At 47.0% G+C, this 11,226-nt stretch overlaps 1 protein-coding gene across 1 annotated transcript; it reads right to left on the reverse strand.

Annotated features, from left to right (window-relative positions):
- Positions 1-2,800: 2,800 nt before the first annotated feature.
- Positions 2,801-10,967, reverse strand: LOC144494843 (interleukin-8-like). The gene is made up of 4 exons (XM_078214307.1): positions 10,820-10,967; positions 10,266-10,395; positions 9,481-9,551; positions 2,801-3,415 (listed from the first exon to the last, which is right to left on the reverse strand). The coding sequence occupies exons 1-4, from the start codon at positions 10,878-10,880 to the stop codon at positions 3,345-3,347; spliced, it is 333 nt and encodes a 110-aa protein (XP_078070433.1). The 5' UTR covers positions 10,881-10,967; the 3' UTR covers positions 2,801-3,344.
- Between the last annotated feature and the right edge of the window lie 259 nt (positions 10,968-11,226).

Below are 11,226 nucleotides of genomic sequence, written 5' to 3' on the forward strand. Positions count from 1 at the left end.
TAACAACAATCCCACCCTATCCCATAACCCCACATATTTACCCTGCTAACCCTCCTGACACTAGGGTCATTTTAGCACGGCCAATCAACCTAACGCGCACATCTTTGGACTGTGGGAGGAAACTGGAGCACCCGGAGGAAACCCACGCAGACACGGAGAGAACGTGCAGACTCTCTGGACCCAAGCCAGGGATTGAACCTGGGTCCCTGGCACTGTGAGGCAGCATGTTAACCTCTGTGCCACCATGCTGTTAGCTATGCATGTTGATTTTGTTTAGAAGTCAGTCATGAATCAGGTGATTATAAAGTAGTGAACTTTGATTAAGTTATAATTAGCAAATTGATGTAATTAAGAAATATATTGGAAGGAATGGATTTTTATTTTAAATTGATACTGTATAAACTTGAATGTTTCTAGTAAATACAGAGTTTGCAGAAACTGTTTCAGACAAAGGAATGTTTCTACTTTTTTATAAACTACAGGACATCATTGCCTGCCAAGGTCTGGCTCAAGAATAAGGCCCATTGTTCACAACGTGATTAAGATTAGTAAGTAAGAAGCTTTTGTCTTCCGTGGATATTCTTTTGAACCAAAGTGTTATCAATAAAAGATCTATTTAAAGACTAGCTAAATTAAACCAAAACAACTATAAGCAATCAATAAGTTAAGAGTAGCTTGGCCTAACATAGCATAATATTCACTAAAAGGAATACAAACACAATCCTTTAAGTGTTCCTTGTGAGCCAAGATTTGAAACCTCATGTTAATCTCCACAAGCAAATCCAATATCGAAGACCAGAGACCTGGGGGAGGGTGGAAGTGACCAGAACATTAAATTGGACGAAGTTGTAAGTATCACTGTCCAAAAGTCTACCTTTTCCCTAATATACTTTGGTAAATTTGCTACCCAAAGTGTCTTACGGTGCCTCAACCAGTTAAGTCTCGCACAAATCATGTCAATTAAAATTAGTTCATTCAAAGCTGGTGTATAAGCAGATCAAAATTAAAAGAGCAGTGAAAATAGTAGAATTTCACACGTGTCATACACTTTCCTCTGGCAGGTTTCCACTTGTAATCCTTAGCATGCCATGATTATGCTTTCAGTTAAAACATTTGTAAAAATTACGTCCTAGCTTCAAGGTAAAGTCAGCGGCGCACAAGAATCCCATGGCATCCCCTTCATGTTTGTTTAAAGGTGATCTGCCACCTTTGTGTCTGAGATTAGTGGTTTTCCATTTTGGACCCTGCAGTTAAAGGGAGGGGAGCAGGGGAATGGCAGCTTACATGGAGGCTCAGGACCGGCAAGGGTTAGTCAGTGATAAGAGGATGTGGAGTGGGGTTGGGGTCATGGAAGAATGTCAGAGGGATCCAAGGGAGGACAGACGATAAGTTTGGGGGCATGGAGGAGTGGGAGAGGGAAGCACCAGACGCACTGAGAATGGTAGGCAGTGGGAACGGTCAGTCAAGGTAAGAAAATGAGGGGCCTGAAGGGCAGTGTGAGGACTGTCCATATATAGGTATGTCTCAGAGAGTTGGCTGGCACATTCCTTACAGAGTTTTGAGATCACCTACAATATTTCGATTTCCCCCACTGAGTGTGCTGTCAGACAAAGTCCTTTACAATGCATAAAAGGGAGATAGCTTAGCCTGCAAGTTCAGCCATGTCCCACTGAGTGACAAGTACAATACTGGACACTAACATGAATGCAAAAACACAATATTGTTTCTTTCACATTAAAGGAAAGTCATTAATTCCCCTGTAACCATCAATGCACCCCAGCCATGAGGTGGGCCAGTGCATTCTCTGACTGGGCCATTTTCAATAAATAATGATAATGTACATGTGAAAAATGTAACCAATGTCATGTGAAATATTTAGACATGAAATGTAAATTTGAAAAACACGCACTACTTTTGTGTTCTCAATGTGTCTTGTGTTAATGGCAATGGAGTTGGGTGGGCAAGTTCTGGCTGTGCTGCAGAGACTCCCTGTTTTTCCAGGGATTTCACCACTGAAAGGCTTTCCCCACAACCATGTGATTTCACATGCCTCCCATCCAAGCCACTAGTACTTTAAATGTTAATTGCAATTGCACAGTGGCACAGAGGTTAGCACTTGCCTCACAGCGCCAGAGACCCGAGTTCAAATCTGACCTTGAGTGACTGTGTGGGGTTTGCCCAGTCTCCCCTTGTCCTCTGGGAGCTCCGGTTTCCTCCCTCAGTCCAAAGACACACAGGTTAGGGGGATTGGCCATGCTAAATTGCCCCTTAGCGTCCCAAGATGTGTAGATTAGTTGAATTAGCCATGGGAAATACGCAGAGTTCTGGGGTAAGGGATTCTGTCAGAAAGTCAGTGTGGATTCAATGGGCTGAATATCCTCCTTCTGCATTGGGAATGGTGTGCCACAGATGAAATTCCACTCAATGAATGGAATTCTACAGTATTACCCCCCCCCCCCCCCCCCCCCACACACACACACACACACAGGCAGGTTGACAGGTGGCGTAGGGGTATAACATTTCACAATGCCATGGGCACCATTGCCTGCATCTACCCACTCCCCACCCAACAACCGGCCCCACCCAACCTAACCCGTGGGCCAAATGCAGCCCTTAAATGGCTTATTAATGGAATGCGTCTTTAATGTATTAGTCTTTTACTCCTGGAAGTAGGTTCTTCAAGCCTATTTTTATTGAAATAAGAGAGAACAACCCTGATAATCTGGACTTCTTTGGATTTGCAGTATGTTATTTCTGGCGAAACAGGTAGAAGTGAGGAGGTAGTTTGTGATAAAAAAATCATTTCAAGATTATATTGGTTTATTGAGTTATTGCTAATTGGCATTAATTCTCCATTAGTTCAGACATTGAAGTTGAAAAACTGACAACACCTGTCTCATTGCAATTCTTCCAAAAGTTCATAAATCACTTCACATTTCCCTTTGCACTGCTTGTTAATTGAAAAACATCTTCTATTGTGATGAATTGCAAACAAATTGATTTCCATCACAGAGCAACTTGCAACAGGATCACAGTAACATTGATAATCATACTCATCAAAGACTTAATTGAAAAATATCTTCCATTGCGAAGAATTGCAAACAAGTTGATTTCAATCATGAATAACTTGCAACAGGGTCAAAGTATTAGTCATTATTAATAGTTATACTCATCAAAGAATAACAAAATACATCAGACTGTTTTCTCAGGCTCTGGGTAAGTAATTACAGTCTGTCAGGTCAAGTTATTTGCAGAAAACAATGCAAGGTAAATACTGAAGCAAGCTCTTGGAAAGCCATATCAGAGACTGAACAGCCTGGACAGGCCCTCCTTCATTTCCATGTTCATTGTATGACAGGTTTAGAATTGAATCCATCCTTTTGTGGCTTCAGCACTCTGTTGCCTGGTTTAACACCTGAAATAAAATTAAACAAATTACGTTTTGCCCACTAACTGCAGCTATTTGTTTCAGTATGGAGGACAACATCTCTAGCAACATATTAATGGAGAATTATCGATCAGACTGTTCCAAAAGATGTGCAACATTATTAACATGCGTGATTTTGCGACACAGTTTTAACATGCATGATCTGCAGGGTCAGATTTTTTTAAAATGGCCTGGATTTCATCCTAGATTCAGGTAGAGGGAATCAAGAAATGACTTCTTTTTAAATCTTTTTCACACATGCTTTTGTTACTATAGCGTTTGGTGATTCTGTGTATACTGCATGAATGAGCATGAGAATTTTATAGGTTGGCATGGAGAGTGTGCAAGGCCATGGGAGTAGGTGAAGGGGCCTTGTGAAAAGGTGGCTGCAAACGTGAAGTTTTAATTCGGTGAGGTGGGGAATGCGGGTGCAGGAGATATCTGAAGTCAGGTCAGCTGCCCCCCGAAAGGGTGCAGAGGCAGCCACGAGGACTGCCAAGTGCAGATGTGGATAGTTTAGGAGGCCTGTCTCAGTGCTCTGGGACTTCATTCCAGTTACAATAAAATTCATTTAAAAACCAGCCTTCACCCTCTCATCCTCCCCACACACAACCCACGTCCCACCCATGCCAACTCATGCCACCTCAAACCCTTTTAACCACTCCCACGGCCCCATGAAACAGAAGATCCCTGTGGTGAACCATTGTTGGTTCCCACCAGGTAGTGCTGAGCCATGGTCTGGCCAGTACTATGAGTCTGTAGATATGTTACTGTTGGGGTTAGGGTTGGGCTGTTCTACCTGTTAATATAGTCCTATGGTACACCCCAGTTGGCTCCGCCTCCTGGGAGAGGTATAAAGGTCACTGCTCTGCCTGGTGACCCTTTAGTCTGGGATCGTATACTGTATATAGTAGCTCTGTTATTGTTGGCAATAAAAGCCTTTATTTCCCGAGTACATCCAGCCTCTCGTGTGTTATATCACGCATCAATTTTATTGCCAACAAGTAAATTCTTTTTTCTTGAAAAAAAAAACGACAAAAGAAAACATGGAGCAAATGCTTAAATCCGAACGGCTTACGTTGGACCCACGTGCGGCGGGAGCATCGAACACTTTCGACCACTGGTTGAAGTGTTTCCAAGATTACCTCGACGCCTCCACAGCGGTCACCGACGATGCCGACAGACTCTGGGTCCTCCACACGAGGGTAAGCGACGTTGTATACCTAGCGATCCGTGGGGCCACCGACTACAAAGGGGCCCTCGAGCTTCTCAAGAAGCGATACAACAAACCGCCGAATGAGATCCATGCTCGATACCTTCTAGCCACTCGACGGCGGCAGCCCGGCGAAACGACGGAACAGTACGCATGCGAGCTTCAGCAGCTAGCCAGAGCCTGCAACTGCAAGTCAGTGTCGGCAGACCAGTACATGAACAACCTAGCTCGAGATGCGTTCGTGGCGGGAATTGGCTCGTCGTACATCCACCTCCGGCTGTTGGAGCAAGGTAACCTCGATCTCACTAAAACCATAGAATTAGCTGACGCTCTAGAAACGGCCTCCAAAAGTCTGGCGATGTACCCCGACGACCACGTGGAGACAGTGTGGCAGGGGCAGTCACAGACTTCACTTCATTCAGCGGGACCGAAAAACTGCGCGATTGCGTTCCCAGCCTCGGACCTGACGACGGCAGCAGCTCCAGGTGGCCCGCGGTGTTACTTCTGTGGGGGGGTGAAACACCGTCGGCAGCGATGTCCAGCTAAAGCGGTGCTGTGCTCCGCCTGCGGCAAGAAGGGGCATTATTCCAAAGTATGCCGGTCCAAACCTCCATCCAAGACCAGCAGTGCGGCATGTGACTCCCCGGAGCTGGCCTCCTTGTCTTCTGCGTCTTCAAGGTCTTCTACCACGTGCGATTCCAGGACGTCGCCATTCCGAACGACGGAGTCGCAAGACACGTGCGACCTGCAGGGGCCGCAGGTTTTGGCGCCATCGTCCACGTGCGACCTATGGGGGCAGCCATTTTGGTCGGCACCGACCGCGAATGACCAGCAGGGGTCGTCATCAACCATCTCAGCTGCCTGCAGTTGCACCCATGAACCAACGGTGGCGTCGATCATCCTGGACCAGGCCAAGCCTCACAGACTCGACAAGTCCATGATGGACATACAGGTAAACAGACGCCCGATTTATTGTTTGTTTGACAGCGGGAGCACGGAGAGCTTCATTCACCCGGACACCGTGAAGCGGTGTGGTCTCCAGATTCGGACTGTCAAGCAGACAATTTCGATGGCGTCAAGGTCCCGGTCTGTCACCGTGCTAGGGAGCTGCGTGGTCACTCTGACGGTGCAGGGCACGGTTTACGAGAACTTCAGGCTCCTTGTGTTACCGCACCTTTGCGCGCCAATACTCCTAGGACTAGATTTTATGGTCCACTTGAAGAGTGTAAACCTGCAGTACAATGGGCCACTCCCTCCGCTTTCAGTGGGAGACCCGCAGCCTCTAAATTGCCCAACGCGCCCCACATGTAGTCTCTCAACGCTTAGGATTACCACACCCTCCCTATTCCAGAATCTCGTGCCAGGCTGCAAGCCCATCGCAACAAAGAGCAGGCGTTACAGCGCTGAGGATCGGATCTTCATTCGATCTGAAGTTCAGCGGCTCCTCAAGGAAGGGATCATCCAACCTAGTGCTAGTCCTTGGAGAGCGCAAGTCGTGGTGGTTAAGAATGGGAACAAACCCCGGATGGTCATAGACTATAGTCAGACCATTAACAGAGACATGCAGCTGGATGCGTATCCCCTCCCGCGCATATCTGACATGGTCAACCAGATTGCGCAGTACCGGGTGTTCTCCACCATCGACTTAAAATCTGCTTATCACCAGCTCCCTATTCGCCCAGAGGACCGACAATACACGGCCTTTGAGGCGGATGGTCGCCTGTACCATTTTTTAAGGGTTCCTTTTGGTGTCACGAATGGGGTCTCGGTCTTCCAGCGTGCTATGGACCGAATGGTGGACCAGAACGGGCTGCGGGCTACCTTCCCGTACCTGGATAACGTCACCATCTGCGACCATGACCAGCAGGACCACGATGCCAACCTTCTTAGATTCTTACGCACTGCATCTCGCCTGAATCTGACCTACAACAGGGAGAAGTGTGTATTTCGCACGCGCCACCTAGCTATCCTCGGATACGTGGTGGTAAACGGGGTCCTTGGTCCTGATCCAGACCGTATGCGTCCTCTCCTTGAACTTCCCCTGCCCACGAGCGTCAAAGCACTGAGAAGATGTTTAGGCTTCTTCTCATACTATGCACAGTGGGTTCCCAAATACGCGGACAAAGCCCGTCCGCTCATCAAGTCTACCTCTTTTCCCCTAGCAACAGAGGCTCGCTTAGCCTTTACAAGAATAAAAGCCGACATCGTGAAAGCCACGATGCACGCTATCAATGAGTCCATCCCCTTCCAGGTGGAGAGTGATGCATCTGATTTCTTAGCCACACTTAACCAGGCGGGCAAGCCCGTCGCCTTTTTCTCTCGCACCCTCCAAGGCCCTGAAATTCGACATTCGGCGGTGGAAAAGGAGGCCCAGGCCATTGTGGAGGCCGTTCGGCATTGGCGCCATTACTTGGCGGGAAAACGGTTCACTCTACTCACGGACCAGCGGTCCGTGGCGTTCATGTTCAACAACACGTTACGGGGTAAGATCAAGAATGATAAAATCTTGAGGTGGAGAATTGAACTCTCCACCTACAATTATGATATCATGTACCGTCCAGGGAAGCTCAACGAGCCCTCGGATGCCCTGTCGCGTGGAACATGCGCTAGTATGCAGGAGAATCGATTGCAGGCTCTCCACAATGACCTCTGCCATCCGGGGGTCACTCGGCTCTTCCACCTCATAAAAGCCCGGAATCTACCCTATTCGGTGGAGGATGTCAGGTCCATAACCAGAAGCTGCCGGGTATGCGCGGAATGCAAACCGCACTTCTACCGACCCGACAGGGCACACCTCGTTAAGGCCACTCGTCCCTTCGAAAGACTGAGTGTGGACTTTAAGGGCCCCCTTCCCTCGACAGATCGGAACGTGTACTTCCTCAATGTGGTTGATGAGTACTCATGATTCCCTGTTCTGATATGACCGCTGCCACGGTTATCAAGGCATTTCGTGATCTTTTCACCCTGTTCGGTTACCCCTGTTATATCCACAGCGATAGGGGCTCGTCGTTCATGAGCGATGACTTGAGGCAATACCTGCTCTCATATGGGATTGCCTCTAGTAGAACCACGAGCTACAACCCAAGGGGTAACGGACAGGTCGAACTAGAGAATGCTGCAGTCTGGAAGACTGTCTTACTGGCGTTGAGGTCTAAAGGTCTTCCAGTCTCCCGTTGGCAAGAGGTACTCCCTGATGCGCTCCACTCCATACGCTCACTCCTGTGTACGGCAACCAATGCTACTCCTCATGAGAGAATGTTTTCATTCCCTAGGAAGTCTTCCTCTGGGACCTCATTACCGTCTTGGTTGACGTACTCAGGACCTGTCCTCCTGCGGCGGCATGTTAGGACCCGCAAGTCCGACCCTTTGGTTGAACAGGTCTATCTCCTCCACGCCAACCCTCAGTATGCCTACGTGGCATATCCTGACGGGCGAGAGGACACGGTCTCGATTCGAGATCTGGTGCCAGCAGGGGGCTTGGAAACCCCTGTCGCTCCCACACCTCCTGTTAGGGACCCCCAACCATTATTTTCCCTCCTGACACGGCGCGGGCAGTATCGGGACCACCACTTAACCCTCTTACTCCCGTGTACAACTTGCCTGAGTCCAGGAGATGGTCGCCACTTCAAGGCGTGCCCGAGTTCAGCGGATTGTCGCCACCTCATGGTCTACCGGCCCGTGAGGCACTGGAGGAGTCGCTGGACACCGCCTTGGAGAGAACGTCACCGCGATTGCCTGAACCGGTGTCATCGCCGGTGTTGAGGAGGTCACAACGACGGTGCGGTCCCCCAGACCGTTTGAACTTATAGACAGATGAACAATTGTTCTGTGTTTTGTACCCCAGGAGGGGTGAATGTGGTGAATGTGGTGAACCATTGTTGGTTCCCACCAGGTAGTGCTGAGCCATGGTCTGGCCAGTACTATGAGTCTGTAGATATGTTACTGTTGGGGTTAGGGTTGGGCTGTTCTACCTGTTAATATAGTCCTATGGTACACCCCAGTTGGCTCCGCCTCCTGGGAGAGGTATAAAGGTCACTGCTCTGCCTGGTGACCCTTTAGTCTGGGATCGTGTACTGTATATAGTAGCTCTGTTATTGTTGGCAATAAAAGCCTTTATTTCCCGAGTACATCCAGCCTCTCGTGTGTTATATCGTGCATCAATCCCACCGGCAGGTAGTGCCGGACAATTCCATTCTATGTCTTGCATTTTGAAAGCTTATTGCTGCCTGCATGAAGAGACCCAGCCACAGGTATCTTTAACTGATCAATTCCATGCAAGTGGATAGGGCACCTTCATGTTGAGGTGTCCTTGTGTTTTCCTGCCGACCTCAGTTGTGCCGGTCCGTCCTATTGTGGTTGCCAGCCTTACATTGCTGTGGTCCCTTTAATTGGCACTGCAGTATTGAGGCAACAAATTATAAAGTTTTAAAGTTTATTTATTTATTGCCACAAGTAGGCTGACATTAACACTTCACTGAAGTTAATGTGAAAATCTCCTATTCACCACAGTCTGGTGTCTGTTCAGGTACACTGATGGAGAATTTAGCATGGCCAATGCACCTAACCAGCACATCTTTTGGACTTTGGGAGGAAACCGGAGCATCCGGAGGAAACCCACGCAGACACAGAGAGAATGTGCAGACTCCGCACATGCAGTGATCCAAGCTGGGAGTTGAACCTGGGTCCATGGCACTATGAATCAGCAGTGATAACCACTGTGCCACCATGCCACCCATGGTAAGCTGACCGATTGGGAGGCTGTCTTCTGGAAAGTTGCACTGATAGGCATGCTGAGAACTCTGGTAATGTCTGCATTCTAACAAACGCTAATTTTTCTTACGTTTAATGATAATCTTCACCCACTGGGAATCAGGATTCACGCATACTTTCTCCCTATTTCTTTTGGTGACACTGTGGAGAGAAGGAGAATTTGTAAAAACAAATCCATTGAAACTGGATGTCTTAAACAAAGAACAAAGAACAGTACTGCACAAGAACCGGCCCTTTGTCCCACCAAGCCTGTGCTATCACATGATGCCTTTCTAAACTAAAGACCTTTTCCCTCTACATGGTTCATGTCCCTCGATTTCCTGCCTATTCAAGTATTCATTTGAGAGTTGTGATGTCAGTAAAACTATGAAAGAAATTTCTCCATATCTGTATCATAAACAAATTGGGTGGCATGGTGGCACAGTGGTTAGCATTGCTGTCTCACAGTGCTAGGGACCCAGGTTCAATTCCAGCCTTGGGAGACTGCCTATGTGGAGTCAGCACGTTCTCCCCGTGTCCGTGTACGTTTCTTCCCTGTGCTCCTGTTTCCTCCCATAGTCCAAGTTAGGTAGATTGGCCATGCTAAATCACTCCTTAGTTTCCCAAGACGTGTAGGTTAGATGGATTGGCCATAGTAAATGTGTGGGGTTACAGGGATAGGACTGGGAGGGGAAGGAGGTGGGTAGGCCTGGGTAAGGTGCTGTTTCGGAGTGTCAGTGCAGAATTGATGGGCTGGATGGCCTTCTTCTGCTCTGCAGGGATTCTACAGTTCTATTTATCCAACATGAATAGCACACCTAAATAGAGGTAACAGAGAAGAAAGGCTAAAGGTGACATTCTGACATATTTACTTACATTATCTCCAGTCTCTCACAGTGTGGTCCTTTGGGAATATATTTCAAATTCTTGATGAGTCGTGGATCAATAAAATTGGAGCTGATTTGAGGACACAGGCACCGGCCTTGAGAACCTGGCATAGGAATACCTGTGAAAAGATCCATTAACTTTGATTCAATTATTGATTGAAGTGGAGAGAATCTTTGCAATTTGTTCCAAAGTTGAGATATTTCAACTGATTCCCTACATGGTCCACAAGGAAATATCAATTATCTGCCAAATAATGCTAACAATCTAATTATTCTTTTATCCTGGAGATATCTGTCACACTTTATAAAAATAAATAAAGGAATCTTTGACGAATATAAAATTCTGGATTAAATGATTAAATGCAGTTATATTAATAATGCAGTGCTCAAACTAGCTTTGTACAGCTAATAACATTGGTGATTGTATAATTGCTCAGTGAGACACTGAGACATGTAAATCTGGATCAATATCTCAGCAGAAAGATTCCTTTCCATATTAAAATGCAATCCTAAATAAAACACAAGATAGAAATGTCAACCTACCCTGTGCAGCAATGGCACACAGAAGCAAGATGAGAACCATTACAGTGGTTGCTCTGTTCATCTTTGACTTTGTGCTGCTGAATAGATTTCTGCTGGAGGATCTTCTGTCTACCTTCGTGTTCCTCTCTCTGCTGACTTAAATTCTGTGGAAGAACGGTCCAAAGAGCGATTATTTATTGAGATCCTCTGCTCTCACTTTGCCTAATCCCTAGCACGAAGTTGTCAACAATTCTGTGGAATGGAGTTTCCCTGCTTCTTGGGGGGGTCAAGCTTTCTTTCACTTTTCCTTTTTAACATGTTCACAACCTTGACATAGCTTTTGGCAACAACAGGCAGGTGATCTGTTGTTATAGGAAGTGAACTATTAATGTGTAGATTGTAAAGATTTAGAAACACAGAAAGATAAT

This window comes from Mustelus asterias, chromosome 1 (genome assembly GCF_964213995.1).
Source record: "Mustelus asterias chromosome 1, sMusAst1.hap1.1, whole genome shotgun sequence".
Classification (NCBI taxonomy): Eukaryota; Metazoa; Chordata; class Chondrichthyes; order Carcharhiniformes; family Triakidae; genus Mustelus; species Mustelus asterias.